Below are 16,944 nucleotides of genomic sequence, written 5' to 3'. Positions count from 1 at the left end.
TGCTTAGGCTATAAAAGAGAACAATTAAATAATAATTTATTTAAAAATCACAAGCCTTCTGGTAATTGCAAATGAAAAAAAAACATACAATAGACATGCAAAATATAAAAAAAAACAAGAAATCAAATAACACCAGAGAAAAGGGAAATAGGAAGAAATGAAAGAGGAATGAGAAGACCCATTAAACAACCAGAAAACAAATAACAAATGACGGGAGTTAAGTCCTTATTTATCAGTAATGAAATTGAATATAAATGGACTAAACGCTCCAATCAAAAGACACAGAGTGACTGAACAGATTAAAAATAAAGACTCAATGAAACAGTCAACAAAGTGAAAAGACAAACCACAGAATGGGAGAAAATATTTGCAAAATACTCATTTGACAAGGGATTAATGACCAGAATATATAAGGAGCTCAAACAACTCTATAGGAAAAGCTATTAATATTCTGATTTTAAAATGGGCAAAATATTTGAATAGACATTTCTCTAAAGAAGATATACAAATGGAAAACAGGCATATGAAAAGGTGCTCAACATCATTGATCATCAGAGAAATGCAAATCACAACTACAATGAGATACCATCTCACCCTAGTTAAAACGGCTTTTATCCAAAAGACAGCCAGTAACAAATGCTGTGGAAGCTGTGGAGAAAAGGAAATACTCTTTCACTATTGGTGAGAATGTAAATTCATACGACCACTGTGAAGAGCAGTTTGAAGTTTCCCAAAGAACTAAAAATGAAGCTACTATATGATCCAGCAGTCCTGCTTCTGAATATGCATCCAAAAGAAAGATATATCAAAATGACATCTGCCCTCCTATGTTTATTACAGCACTGTTCACAATAGTCAAGTTCGGAAGCAACTTTAGTGTCCACCAACAGATGATTAGATAAAGTAAATATGGTACATATATACAACGGAGTTACACAGCTATAAAAAAGAATAAAATCGTGTCACTTGCAATGACATGTATGAAACTGGAAGTCATTAAATGTTAAATGAATTAAGTCAGACACAGAGAGACAAACTTCACATGTTCTCACTTACTGTGGGTGCAAAAAGTTTGAAAACGCAAAACACTGAACTCATGTATATAGACAGTAGAAGGATGGTTACCAGAAGCTACGAAGGGTTGTGTGGGGGTGAGGGGAAAGCAAGTGTTATGGTTTGGCTTTGTGATTCCACCAAATCTCATCAGGGACTGCAATCCCCACCTGCCAAGGGAGCGACCTGGAGGGAGGTGATTGCATCATGGGGGTGGTTTCCCCTATGGTGTTCTTGTAATAGTGAGTTAGTTCTCATGGGAGCTGATGCTTTTAAAGTATGGCAGTTCTCCTGTCACTATCTCTGTCTCCTAAAGTCATGTAAGATGCGCGTTGCTTCCCCTTCACATTCTGCCATGATTGTACGTTTCCTGAAGACTCTCCAGCCATGCAGAACTGAGAGTCAATTCAACCTCTTTAAATTGCCCAGTTTTTAAATAAACATCTTTAAATTACCCAGTCTCAGGTAGTATCTTTATGGAAGAATGATAATAAACTAATACAGCAGGGATGGTTAATAGGTACTATATATACATATATGTATATATAGTTAGAAAGAATGAATAATATATAGTATTTGATAGCACAACAGGATGATAGTCAATAATAGTTTAATTGTATACTTAAAAAAAAAAACTAAAAGTTTAATGAGATTGTTTGTAACACAAAGGATAAATGCTTGAGGGGATAAATGCTTCTGTTTTCCACGACGTGATTATTGTGTGTTGCATGTTTGTATTAAAGTATATCACTTACCCGATGTATATGCACACCTACTATGTACACATGACACTTTAAAAAAAAATCTAAAACTTAAGAAGAAAATTTCCAAGTGATTATAATGTGTAGTTAAAAGCCAGGGATCTACAACTGCGGTGTCTAATATGGTAGCCACTAATTATTATTTCATATGTTATTATTTTATATTACTTAATTAAAATTAAATAAATTTAAAATTCCATTCCTGAGTCATACTAGACATATTGTTCAATGGCCATGTATGGCTGGTGAGTACCACATTGGCACCCAGGGTTATAGAATATTTCTATGTATTTATTTATTTTTTCAGCCAGGTTCTTGTTTTGTTGCCCAGGCTAGAATGCAGTGGTAGGAGCACAGCTCACTGCAGCCTCAACCACCTGGGCCGAACTGATCCTCCTGTCTCAGCCCACCAAAGTGTTGGGATTACAAGCATAAGCTATTGTGCCTGGCCAGAAAATTTCAATCATCGCAAAACTTGTATTGGAAAGTGCTAATAAAGAATTGATTTTCAGTGAATGATCTGTATTCCATCATCATTGGCCTTACATAAATGTTTGTTAAAAATGCAGATAATTAGTATGATCATTAATATTTCAGAAGTTCAAGATCATTAAAAATGCTCTCATTTACTAATAATAGATTTATTTATTTTGTGTTTTTATTTTTATTTTGAAACAAAGTCTTGCTCTGTTGCCAGGCTGGAGTGCAATGGCACAGTCTCGGCTCACTGCAACCTATGCTGCCCAGGTTCAAGCGATTCTTGTGCCTCAGCCTCCCGAGTAACTGGGACCACAGCTCTGCACCACCACTCCTGGCTAATTTTTCGTATTTTTAGCAGAGATGGGGTTTCACCATGTTGGCCAGGCTGGTCTTGAACTCCTGGTCTCAAGTGATCCGCCTCGGCCTCCCAAAGTGCTGGGATTGCAGGCGTGAGACACTGTGCCTGGCCTGATAATGAATTCAAATAATAAATTTAGGCAAACGTTTGGTGCTTTATGTGTTAATGACATCAAATTAAATGTTATTAACTCATTTACTAACATTACTCGAGTATTATTTATTGAGCACCTACAATTTGCCAGGCACTATAATAGGTACATAATGAGAAACAAAAGACAAATGGTCTAAGATTTATTTTGGGATAGTATAAAAATTAGAATAATAACAATAAAGATGTTTAGATAAATTAGATAGAAAGAAACACCATTTTTCTAACTTCTATGAAGGAAGAAGTTACAGAGAACAATTGGAAAGTAAAGGGATACAAGAGAAGATTGTTGGGACGGTTAAAATGACAGCATTAAATATAAGATCCAAAGAATAGAAGAGTCAGAGGGGATAATTCAGAACATTGCTTACTCATAAGTAGGTTTCATTTGTGACCATCCATAGAGATTGTGAACATCGTAATGCAAAACTGATGTTCCATCACTAAGAATCTGCTCAGTTTCCATGCACATTGTTCTGAAATGTAATCCATCGGTTCTTTTTGTGAGTTCTGGAAAGAATCAGTGAAAAAATATTAACATGTTATACAGTTTCCTACAATGAAACGTGTAACTCATAATTATGTATTCTTTGGCAAAGACATTAATCAGTGTTTTATAATAGCTATTTATATTTTATCCATGTGCATACTTTGTATGACTTAATTATAAACTTAAATGGTCTGAAATTGCAACTGAATTATATGAATTAATAAAAACCTGGAAAATAAGTACACTCCTCAATGTCTACTCTTTCTAGTGCATTTAGATGGAAAACACTGATTAGAGTCTTATTAAAAATTCACTTGGTATCCTAAAACCCAGAATTCAATGGCTAGGCAAATTTTATAACACTGCCTTTCGATTCACTTTTTCTCAGTTTAAGATTTTTTTCCAGAGTTTTGCCATCACTTTATATGCTAATAGTTTGTGACGTTTTCTGCCTGCATAAGAGAATGATGATGAATATGAAACATCACATTAATCTTCATTTCCTTCTATGTCAAAGGTAAACAGAGAAGTGTTAGTATTCTTTCCTTTATCCTTAGTAAAGAAACACTTAAAAAAAAATCCTTTCAAAATAATTTCATTTGTTTATCTTAAAGAGTATCTAACATTTTTGAATTTGGGAAAATTATCAAGCAAACCAAAATAACAAATTCAAACCAATTTAGAATTTTGCTTGAGTAGATAACATATATTTGTAGATTTTTTTTTTTCTCAGAATAGTGTTAAACAATATTGGTAATGGGTCAAGGTGTGGTCCAGTGTGTGGGTGGGTAGTGAAAATTGGGTGTGTAAATCCTACTCCCTACATTCTATATATATCTAACATATATATGTTTATATTATATACCTATTGATTAATAATAACATGATAATATCAAAGGCATACCAACAATATTGTACCTGGGAAATAAGGTGGATAATTTAGTTTCTCATTTCTGCATTGATTAGTAGTTGTTCCATGTACAAAACTTGATGGCTCATTCATATCCTTAAAAAAAGATGACAGAGAAAGGTAAACAAAAAATAAATTTACAACATATATTCTGAAAAGAGCTAGTTCAAAAAGTAAGCAGCTTGGCATATTTGAACAATGTTACATATACTCACTATTCTAAACAAACTAAATTATAAAACATCTCAATTATATTAAAGTAGTTTATCTCGTTCGCTTTTTTCAATTGGTTTCCTTTTGAAAAATAAAATGTTCTATTTTCTCTGTATTATGCATTATACCTATAAAAAGAATTTATTTTCATATTTTTAAGACCTAGCATTATAATAGTATGTGCCTTATCATCTCCTTCCCCTCCACTCCTGCCCTGAGCCTGATATCAATTGCTTTTACTGCTAAAACTACAAGATATATTAATAGTTTACAAATGCAGATAATTTCAAGAAGTATCACTATTGAGCACATATCTCAGAATCTCAGTAGCCATATATAAAAGAATCATGATCTAAATAAATAAGTAAGCTACCATTTAAAATGGATTGCCTCCACCTGAAAACAGATAATTTTCTCTGGATCCAGATGTCATTCTCAGGAATATACTTAAGAGAATCCCTTACAGTATACCAATTGATACATCTAATAAACATGGATGTTGCATGAATTTTTTAACCAAATATATGCTTTATAAGATCTTATAGCCACAAAGTTTCCACATAGTGACAGCTGTATAAAGCTTTCTTCAATTTCCAAAATAAGTAAATTAACGCTTTACACTAGAAAAATCAACAAATTAAAAAAATTTACCTCCAGAAATTGAAATATATTACATCAAATTTTCTGTATTAAGCACTTACTTGTAGCAAAGTAAGTTATTTTTATGCTATTTCAAAAATATATTATTAAAAATCTTACTACTAACATTTTAAGGTTACATCAAAAAAGAAACTTTAAAAGACAATGTTACCAAATTTAAGAAATTTTTATTTCTTATACAAAGGACTAATGGTTATTTAAGCCTGAGACTTATTCCTATATTAAATAAAAGTAAAATAAATGTTTACAAGTATTTATTAATATATAGAATTAGAAGGTATTTTGCTTTTTGAATTTTGCAAATTGAAAAAGTCCAGGAAATAGCATCCATACACATAAATTTAATTTTTAAAACTGTAGCAGTCCTTTGCATAAGAAAATTCCATGGGAGAAAAAAGTGGACTAGTTTTCAAATAAAATATTTTATTGACATTATTTGAGCCAAGTATGAATTTTGCATAATCACTGTACAATAAATAACTTAAAAGGTAGATTGTTCAAAGTTTACTTACAATCCACAGACCATCAAACTTCATCTTTTCATTGTAAAAGTCCACAATTTCTCTGGCCCACCACTCTGCTGTGGAACTCCTGAAGAAATCTGGAAAAGCTGCATGAGCTCTGGAAGCCTGTAAAACCAACATTTAGACTCACATGTGGAAAGTCTTAAGAGAGATTATATACATATAAATCTAAATGTATCTGGCAGATTCACAAGTCATGTATGACTGATAATGAAGGCAACTGACATCAAACTTAATTACATAAATGTATGTGGTTTCTTCCTCATCACTTTAATAAAGAGGGACATCAGTGGAGAGAATAGAGCCGTCTTGGGATCCTATGTGAATTATAAAGGAACAGTTCAGAACCCACAAAAGCATATTTTTAGTGCTTCCGAGAGTAATGGGGAAGCTTTTTTCACTATTACTGTAGAGCCCATACTTCAGGTTTACCTTTATGGAGCACAATGAAAGAGCAAAGGGCCATAGTAAAGCCTGTTTTTATACAGCTTTCTCACTTCCCAGAACCATCTCACCACCCTAATCAACTGCTTCTTTTTCATCTTTCACTTCTAATCCTTTTCATCCCAGCAGAGAAGAGGTGTTTTATTCCAGTCCCTACTAAGAATATTCCCTACTTTCCAGTTGAAACATGTAAGTTCCAGTGTCAGAGTAACCGTGCCTTAGCGAAAGATTGACCTGCAGCTAAGTTAATTGGATATGTCTCAAAAACATGACATGACAACCTGGATGCTTTTTTGGCACATGTTAAGATTCTGTTGTAATTGCCTTAACAGTCTTCTCCATGAACAGGATATCAGAGGACATAAAGAAAATGCAGAGAGTGGGCAGTATAGAGATTTACAAAATATGTATGATGGATTTTTTTTTTTTTTTAAGATAGAGTTTTGCTCTTGTTGCCCAAGCTAAAGTGCAATGGCATGACCTCAACTCACTGCAACCTCTCTCTCCCACGCTCAAGCAATTCTCCTGCCTCAGCCTCCAGAGTAGCTGGGGTTACAGATGCCCCCCACCACACCCGTCTAATTTTTTGTATTTTTAGTAAAGACGGGATTTCATCATGTTGGTCAGGCTGGTCTCAAACTCCTGACCTCAGGGGATCCACACGCCTCGGCCTCCCAAAGTGCTGGGATTACAGGCATGAGCCACTGTGCCTGGCCTCTGATTAATATTTTTAAGAGTAGAAAGGGACTTACTTTTATCATCTTAACCATTAATTACATTTTATTCATAAGGACAGAAGGCTTGGTGGGATTATATTGAATATTTTCTATGTAAGAATCTCCCTTATGATAATTAACAACAAATGGTAGCACCAGATCTTGTTTATTAATTTTCACTTTTCTGCTCTTTACATAATTCTTTTTTTTTTTTTTTTTTTTAGTTTAACTTATTCTATTAGGTGGCTGCTTCTATCCCTTAAATAAAAGCATTGATTATATCCAGAAAATCAATCAGGTACATGTAATCCAACACTCTTGATACCTTTTGTGGAAGAGAATCTGAAAAGATTCTGCATAAGCCATTCTACATAAATTGACACTGTCCTCTTATACCTATATAAAAATTAATGCTTTTCTCTCTAGTGGTACACAATATTACTCAAGAATAGTGGGCAGAACTCAAGTTGAAATAACACTTTTTCCTCAATGACAAAGTTCAGTAGGTTCAATTATTTGACTCTGTTTTAGAAGTAGTTTGGGGTAAGTTTTAAGCTCCCAAATTTTTTACACTTATCTAAACTTGTATAATTTAATGATTATAAATTCATCTGGCTAAAAGAAGGACCACCAACTCTTAGTTTTGTTGACATTTTTCTATTTATTTTGTATTTTTCTTTTAATTTTTACTCCTCTAATCCTTATTCTCTTCCCTCTGCTAACTTTAAGTTTATTATTTTTCTACTTCATTGAGAGGTAATGTTAGGTTATTTATTAGAGATTATTATTTTTAATGTGGGTGTTTCTTGTTATACACTTCCCTCTTAGTACTGCTTTTGCTGCATCCCAGAAGTTTTGCTATGTTGTATTTTTATTTTGTTTGTCTGAAGAAATTTTCTAATTCTCTTTTGATCTTTTCTTTGTTCCACTGGATGTTCAAAAGTGGGTTGTTTAATTTCCACGTATTTGCGAATTTACTTATTTCCTCTCTTTTTCTGATTTCTAGTTTAATTTCACTGTGACTGGAAAAGATAAATGGTATGTTTTCTATCTTCTTACAATTTTTAAGGCTTATGACGTAGCCTGTGATCGCTCTTAGACAATGTTCTATCGGCACTTGAGAAGAATGTATATATGGCCGCTTTTGAGTGGAAAGTTCTATGTATGTCTGTTAAGTCCATTTGGACTACAGTGTTGTTAAAGACTGCTGTTTCATTGTTGATTTGCTCTCTGGTTGTTCTATTTATTATTGAAAGTGTGGTAACAAAGTCTTCAAACATTATTGCATTGCTATGTCTCATTTCAGTTCTGTTAATGTTTGCTTTAAATATTTAAGTGCTTTAATGTTGGGTGCATATATTTATAATCATTGTATCCTCCTAATGAATTGACCCTTTTGTCATTATATAATGATCTCTTTTGTCTTTTGTGACAGTCATTGACTTAAAATTTATTTTCTCTGATATAACTATAACCACTCCTGTTACCTTTTGGTTATCATTTGCATTTAATATCTTATTTATTCCTTTTGCTTTCAAGAATGAATGTTTAGGATATAATACTGAGTAAAATAAACAGAAAGACAAATGTTGTATGACCCAACTTACATGAAGTATCTAAAACAGTTAAACTCATAAAACATAGGGTAGAATGGTAGTTGCCCAGGACTATAAGTGGAGGGAAGTAAGGAGGGCTTGCCAAGAAACAGGCACAAAAATCTCAATTATACAAGGTAAATAAATTCTAGAGATCTGCAGCACAACACTGCTCCTATAGTTTACAATGATTTATTATATGCATAAACATTTATTAAGATGGTAGGTCTCATGTTAAGTGTTATTACTGTAATAACTTTTTTTTTCTTTTTTTTTTTTTGGTTGCCCAGGCTGGAGTATAGTGGCGTGATCTAGGCTCATGGAAAGCTCCACCTCCTGGGTTAACACCATTTTCCTGCCTCAGTCTCCCTAGTAGCTGGGACTACAGGCTCCTGCCACCACACCTGGTTAATTTTTTTTGGTATTTTTAGTAGAGATGGTTTTTCACCATGTTAGCCAGGATGGTCTCAATCTCCTGATCTCGTGATCCACCCACCTTGGCCTCCCAAAGTGCTGGGATTATAGGCATGAGTCACTGTGCCAGGACATAATTTTTAAAATAAAAGAATGAATGCTTGGATTAAATAAAGCAAAATATAAAATTGCTTAATAGGCTGACTAATACTTTGTTATTTAGGAAAATTAGGTAAATTTGATCTAAATATGGTCTGATATAGATAACTTAAAATGACCATCTATTTTTAAAGAAAAGCATTCAAATTGAGTTATTGATTAAAATAATGAAGTCTAAGTTTTTAATTTCTTTTCATTATATAGTTAGCCAATGTAAAACTTACATTAACAGCTTCATCTTCAGTTAGAGTTTTATCTATTGTTATATTGGGCAAATCTGGCCAAACCTACAAGAGACAAGACATGGAAAAGCAGATCAAAACATAGCATGATATGATTCCTATGTAAATGAAGTATAATGGATTATTAGAGGCATATTATTAACTCAAAGTCTTCAGATCTGTAATCCCTTCAAATATCATTATTATTGGCATACTATTACCATTTTCTGTGTTAGTCTACTCTTTAATATGGCAAATATAAAATAGAATTATCAACCTTTATGGTAGTTAGTGATTTTGAAAATAATACATATAACCAAAATGTTCTGGTCAAAGAAGAATATGAAAAATATATGCTAAATTTAATTTAATATAGTATATTAGAACTATATCTAGAATTACTCCAGGGTTAAAAACTAAAAGCAGTATTTTTTTTGTTTGAAAGGAAGTAAAGATCTGATTGAATAATGTCATGCTGAGTCAAACATCCCATTGATTTTCAGAATTAGTACTAAATCCTCCTCTCCCTTCATCCCACCACTATTCTCAGCCTGACCTCATTGCCTATCAACAGTTTTTCTTCCTTCTCCTCCAACCAGAAACACACAAAACAGAGCTCAAATTCAGTTTGCCGAGCTCTGGAAATTTGAATCTATATTGTAGAAGTTAGAAAGTCCTCTATAAAAATATAAATAATCCATCAAAAAGAAATTATTTACAAGAGATTAGCTACTGGCAGAGAATAGTGCTCTAAAGGAAGGGGAGAAAGGGTAGAAATCTGACAAAATGTGTAGAAATATAGAATGAGGAGAAAGTAGGGAGTTAAAAAAAAAAAAAAACCTTCTGGACTAATATGCCACTCAAGTAGCTGGGGATACAGGCATGCACCACTATGCCTAGTTAATTTTTAATTTTTTTGTAGAGACAAGGTCTCCCTGTGTTGCCCAGGCTGATCTCGAACTCCTGGGCTCAAGAGATCCTCCTACCTCAGCCACTCAAACTGCAAGCATTACATGCATGTGCCACTGTGCCCAGCCCTGTCTATATTCTTCACTCAGCTTTCTCTAATGTTAGCATGTTATATAACAATGTGAACTTATCAAAACCAGGAAATTGATGTTGATACAGTACAACCAACATTTATTGAACATGTTTGCATTTCACAGATTTAATCACTAATGTCTTAATATCAGTCCAAGATTCAAAAAGCCTCTCACATTTCATTTAACTGTGTCTCTCATCATGGATATTTTGAGGATTTTATCATTGTTGTTCATTCTAGTTATTACTATGAGATTTTTTCTTGATTGCTTTATATAAAAGCCAAATCAACATATTTTTGTAAGATATTAATATATCAGGTCTGAATATAATTGCTTATATAAAATACAGTGAATTATACTTCATGATCTAAGTTTTAACTATAAGTACAGCTGTCAAAACATGTTGTTGCTACTATTAACAATGTTTTTAAGAGAAGTGAACATTTAAATATCTTGCAGTACAGAATAATGAGTAGCCATCTTACTAATAGTAGTTTTATAATAAATTACAAGTGGTACTAAGAAATATAATAAAATACATCTTAAAAATTAAACAAATCATATTTGGACATGTGATTTATATGAATTCTTTCTTTGTGTCTAATAATTTGGATTGAACCAAAGACTACACATTATTAGTTATTAAATCATTACATTTCTGTATAGCTCTCATGAACGTTTTTAACTTTCACTAATTAAATGGAAACTTTCATTGAAGTATAATTTTTATATTTGTTCCATTTCAAGATATCGATTTAGTACCTTTGCCCAACAAATATCATTGGTGTTTGGCCATTTGACAAAGACATCATTCTGCTGTCCTCTTTCAAATGCAGGGTAAGTCCTTGTTTCATTTCCTGAAATTGCTGGATCCTAAAATTAAAATGAAATATAAACAAACTACACATAAAAAAAGCATAACTACTTGGACAGTGGTTATGAAGCATAAGTTTTCATTACTATATTATAATAATGTGCTCTCACATGAAATGACAAATGATATAAACATCAGTGTTCTAGCTAGATTGCCCTCCACATTTCTTAGAAGGAAATTCTGAGGACTCTCAGAAATGCATTAGCTATCATTTCAAGCAAGATTAGTAGAGGTTTTTGTTTTTATTTCTATGGTGGGCTATCTGGCTACCTAGCTTACTTCCTATAAGTTAGTGATAAAAAATTATCCTCACTGAATCACCAATCTGAAGGCAAATTTTTAAATATGAAAAACATCAGAAGCAATACCAGAGAATGACCTAATAATTATATAAAAATAGAAACTCTATCATTACATTTTGATAACTCCCATAAATAGAGACCAATTTGTAGCTTGGATGATAACTAGAAAACAGCTTGCCTTTAACTCAGTTTTGGATTTAAACCTCTAGGGATATGCCTAAATAAAAAGGTAGCTGATCACAACCCATGCAAATAAAATGAAGTGCTAAAGGAAAAGAGTTTTATATTTGGGAGTATTATCCAAAGTTACATACTTTCTATTTTTGAAACACTTTCCCCCTCCTCATTTTAGGAGAATTAATAGAAACAAGAAATAAGACCCAGATAACCTCCAAGTACTGACCAGGATCATAATGTATCTCATTCCTTCTCCTCTTATTTTGTCAACAAACTGAGGAAGGTCCTGGAATGCTTCACCAATTGTAAAGTCTAGCTGCCTTTCCATGTAGTCAATGTCTGTGTACTGAACATCCTGAAATACACAAAAAATAATCACAGTATGGCAAAAAATACAAAAAGTAAGTGTATCATATTTTATTATACTTATAAAAGTAACAGCAACATGAAAGTCTGAATTCCTCCTCACTAGATCCTAAAAAGAATTAAGTGGTTTAGTGTTCAAGGAATAAAAGTAGCATGTAAAGATATGAGGTATTCTAAGAATAACTCTATAAATGTTCCGTTTTGTCGACAGTTCATTTAGTAATTTTGATTTAGAGGTAAAAACTGTTCTAAATTGATATGTATTATGTAATTTTTAAAGGAAACAGAAAGACACTGGGCAATAGTATTTATGATGCTATGAAATTAGGTTAAATGACAAATAGGAATTTTGTACAATATATACAGAAAGAAGTGTCGCTGTTTCTGGGAACTATACAGCAAATGTTGGATAATTTCAGATAATTCTAATATTGGAAAAGGAGTATTACCAATTACGTCAATTACTATGATCTGGTTCTTGTAATATCCATCAAAGTCATTTTTAGGATAACAGTCCTGCTTATATAAACAAGAATTACTGTAAGATAGGTAATTGCAAGTATGTTTAAACCAACAAATATTTGAATTATATCATGGAATATTCAATTTAAGCCTAAATACAAAATTTGTTAATTATTTTCTATTATTTGACATTATCTCAATTTCTTCTTTGAGATATCATAGAAAGTATGGTCAATAATGTATACCTGCTTTTAAATAATAAATTTCCACTTGCATGTTTCTATATGGTCAATATACATAATTAATTTCCCATGCTAGTTATTCAGGAACCCTATATTGGACCCTACTATAAATACCAATGTCTTACAATGAGGTTTTTCTGATTGTTCTTAGAATAAACTCTTATATATCAAGTCTTCTATATTTTAATGTTTAGGTGTTACCAGCAGCATCCCGAGGTTCCTTAATTTTGCTAAATAATGAGGAAATTTAGAGATTGATCATTTGTTGCTACTTTGGAATATTTAGCTTCCTGAATATTGAGTGAATCTGTATTACATATTACAACTATTATCTGTTCCAGGGCAAAAAAAAAAATTAGTTCCACATCCAACTTGTTCTCCGGTTGATGATACAGATGTCTTATCTTGTTGACGATACACATTTCTGTGAACTCTAATATGAAGAGAACATAGTGACTGCCTGTGCAACCCAGAGTTTGTGAGAGGAAATCAAGTGCACAGTGACTTGTTTAGCACAACACAGCATGATAGAATTAGGGAGGGAAAAGGAAAAGGAATGGTATTTCTTCCTCTCTTTTATCTGTCTGACAAAGACACTGTATATAAATCTCATATCCAATACATAAGGTGCTAGTAAAAAAATGAAGCATGCCTAATTAGTTTAAGGTATAATGCTTCAATTAATTTTAAAGTATACATGTTTAATTATTTCATTCTACTTTTACATATTACATATTTAACATTGTTTTAAAACTAATATACATACATAGGGGATGTTCGCAGCCACCATAGCGTCATATAATTCCCGAATCTCTGAAGTATTTGCATATCCATAACGACATAATTGGAAACCCAAAGACCAATAAGGTGGCATGACTGGATGGCCAATTACCTTTAAAAAAAAATTTATGTGTGAACTAAGAGGATTATTTGATGCTATAAACATTTTTAATTTTGTTTAAAGAAATATGCAATCATACTTCATGGTATTGCTTTGTTGAAATTTCTGGAGTTGGGCCCAAAAACATATAAAAATCCAAGATTCCTCCAACTGTGCGGTAAGTTAGAGCAGGAGTTGGCTGGAATGTAACATCTGGAAATCCAAAATAAGATTCAATTTTTATCTACGTATATTAGTTTATAAAAAAGTCACATAAAATAAGAGATATTCAACAAATGATTGTTTTACCCATTGCATTGCTGTTGAGTAAGAGAACACCATGAGCATTGCCCTCCCCTTCCAGAGCCATGTAATAAGGATGAAATCCGTAGGAATTAAGTTTGTACTGAAATATAAAAATTAAGCACAATATATTTTAAGTAACAATAGTGTGTGAATTTAATCAATGTTATTTTACAATTTATTATATAATCAAGCCGTGGTATTTAAATTCCTCTTTTTCCAAACCTTAAACCATGCTTCAGTTAAAATAAATAGAAAATAATTGTTTAAATTGTTCCTGCTTTAGAGTAGTTTACAAATATTTTTATATAATAGAAATTAATTTCTATTAATATACAATTATGTAACAACCACAAATGCTTCCACGTTATCCGATGTAGAATACTATTGCCATTAGAGTAGTTTGATTTCTTTCCAAAGGTTATATGTTTAACTTATCTATAAACTGGTATTTTTTCCATAGTAAAATGTCCTAGAAATGATGAAAGTGATGAATACAATTAAACTGTCCAGAAAATATCTTGTTTATATATTTTATATTTATAGAACATTTACATGTTTTTATTTATAAAATATTTAATTCATTGTTTCATACTGTAATCATAGTCAGACATTATTAGATTATATACTTTTGATTCTTAATATAATATATAAAATTACCATTGAAAGTGATTTTGTACTAATTTATTTTCAGTAATATACAAAATTACTAGTGAAAGTAATTTTAGACATCAATAATCAAAAGTATATTAATCTAATAATATCTGTACAAATGTTGAAGGGATTTTAAGAAATCAATTTTGGTAACACGTATTCTTTCAAGTTGGTGTTAATAGAAAACAGCCTTCAATGACCTAACTTTGGAGTATTATGATACAAATGCAAGCTGTTTGAGCATCTAACAAAAAAAATGTTTACAATAGATCCCAAACTTATAGTATGCTGCTGAGTATATCCTTTTAAGTACACATCACATGTGAAAAATACAAATAGAATAATTTTTGTTAAAATACATTTTTATGATATGTTTGGAATATTATAGATAATATTATTTGTTGTACAGTACATTAAATATTCATAAAATGTGTTGTATTAACAAGACAAATCTTTGGAAAAAGTGTCATGAGTACATAAAAACACATTGTAAAGATGTAATTAGCAGTTTGGCCACATAAAATTACACAACTGCAACTGTGGTTTATGAAGGGTAAAAAGATCAAATCAGTGTCTGAAAAGTAAAAAACAATCAAGGAAACCGTTAGGCAGATATTTTCTATACTGGAGTAAAGGTAAACTTGACAGGGAATACAGAATCAGTATATCCTTTCTATGCATTTGAAACAGTTGAGGTATTGAGTCAAAGCCTGGCTTCTCACAGTAGTCAAGCAAATTGTTATCCATCCACTCCTCTGCTTCCACCTGTAATTTCTGGTGACTTTTTGGGTTTGTTTCTCACAAAATTGCTATAGCTGCTCTGGAGATCTCTCACTAATGCCTTTGTCATTACTTCAATCCTAAAGTACAGGCCTATAAAGAAGTGACTTGGATTCTACTCATGGTCTTAGTTGCCGCATGGAGTGGTCACATGTTGGTACCTACACCAGGGGGTTGGTCTCTTGTGAACATTCCCCAAGTATGCCAGTTCAGATCTCGCTTAAATGCTGTATGTTCCACTTCCCCAAAACCATATATATATTCTGATGGCAGGCGAGTCGATATTTGAATGAACTGGTCATTAAAAGCAAATCCAGGCAGTGAAGAATCCCAACTGAAAACAAAAGAAAATAAAGCTAAGTCTGTCAAAATATATGCAAAATAGTATCACAAATGATAATGGTAATTCTTTCTTAGATTATCAAAAAATCAATATTTTTTCTATATTCCTAATTATACCCAGGTACCAAATGGAAATAGATAACTACTCCAATACATTTTTTATTTTAGCTAAGTTAAAGAATATGTAAAATATGTTTCATATACTTATAGGGGAATCATAAATAATATGATTATACATGTCTTTCTTTAGACAAGTATTCCTTTTAAAAATAAAATTAATATGAAATCATAAATGACTCAGTAATGTGTGACCTAGAAATTAAAAGTTCTCAATTTCCCTGCTCCCTTGAGTTAGTCACAATACACGTTTTCCTACGTGTAGAATAAAAATAAATCAATATTTTTACAATGAATTTTAAGTTTAATGGATATTTAAATGTTGAACTCTTGCCAGTTACTACTCCCAATTGTGTTTTTCTTCCTTTATTTTATGTTCATAAAAATAGCTGTGTATGAAGTAATGTGTTTCAAGAAACATATTATTCAACTCATTTGCAAGAACATAAAGGAGGATGGAAAGTAACATTGGCAAGGAGAGGAAATGTAAGTATTACAAGTAATCAGGGCATATTTTAACTTTTTATATTTATTATTTTGGAAAACTAATTGAGAATAATGCTTGCAAATGACAATAAATAATGCCCTTGCACCAGGATATTTTTATAAAATGACTTAGCTTCACATGTTTTGGAACAAAAATATTGTCATGACAACAAAATTATTAAAATGATCCAGATATAGTTTTAGTCATTATTTGTACATATCCTGACAATACCAGAAAACATTCTGATAACATCATCTAAAGAATGGCATGGCAAACTTAAATTACATAAAAGTATATTTTAATATATTATAGTTTCTAGATATTTTGAATAAAGACCATAATTTTAAATTTATTCATTGTAACATAAAAATATATCTAGGCTTATGTGTTGTAACTTATTTTCACTAATACATGGCAGATAAATTATTAATTCTATCAGATTCAAGCACCAATAAACTATTTCAACAGTTTTAATAAATATTTACTTCATTTGTTTCCAAATACTTATTTTTACCAACACTCATCATGCTTTTTAAAAGAGGTTTTGGTTTTGGTTCTCAACTTGATTAGAAGAATGAGTCTGATACTAAGAGTGAAATTGACACCTCCAAACTGTAGATAAAATTGTGGGCCAATCCTTTAAAATAGTCCCATGGACTATGTTTAGCTAGAAATATTAAAATGGGCAAAGTTATTTAACATAACTTACATTTTTGTGTGTGATGCTAATCTAGGACAGTGAAGGCTGTTCATCATTTTACTTTTCC

At 31.8% G+C, this 16,944-nt stretch overlaps 1 protein-coding gene across 1 annotated transcript in view; it reads right to left on the bottom strand.

Moving 5' to 3' along the window:
- The window catches only part of SI (sucrase-isomaltase (alpha-glucosidase)), a 107,124-nt gene that overhangs the window by 24,727 nt on the left and 65,453 nt on the right, over positions 1-16,944 (bottom strand). Inside the window, exons 28-37 of the mRNA XM_011944633.1 lie at positions 15,397-15,565; positions 13,804-13,900; positions 13,595-13,707; positions 13,381-13,506; positions 11,771-11,899; positions 10,954-11,064; positions 9,152-9,214; positions 5,588-5,704; positions 4,211-4,298; positions 3,174-3,312 (exon numbers count right to left, since the gene is read on the bottom strand). Coding sequence (XP_011800023.1) covers positions 3,174-3,312; positions 4,211-4,298; positions 5,588-5,704; positions 9,152-9,214; positions 10,954-11,064; positions 11,771-11,899; positions 13,381-13,506; positions 13,595-13,707; positions 13,804-13,900; positions 15,397-15,565 — 1,152 coding nt within the window. The remainder of the gene's footprint in view (positions 1-3,173; positions 3,313-4,210; positions 4,299-5,587; positions 5,705-9,151; positions 9,215-10,953; positions 11,065-11,770; positions 11,900-13,380; positions 13,507-13,594; positions 13,708-13,803; positions 13,901-15,396; positions 15,566-16,944) is intronic.

This window comes from Colobus angolensis, unplaced genomic scaffold (genome assembly GCF_000951035.1).
Source record: "Colobus angolensis palliatus isolate OR3802 unplaced genomic scaffold, Cang.pa_1.0 Scaffold234, whole genome shotgun sequence".
Taxonomy (NCBI): Eukaryota; Metazoa; Chordata; class Mammalia; order Primates; family Cercopithecidae; genus Colobus; species Colobus angolensis.
Note: the sequence above shows the minus strand (reverse complement) of the source record. Positions and strands in the feature narration are given on the sequence as shown.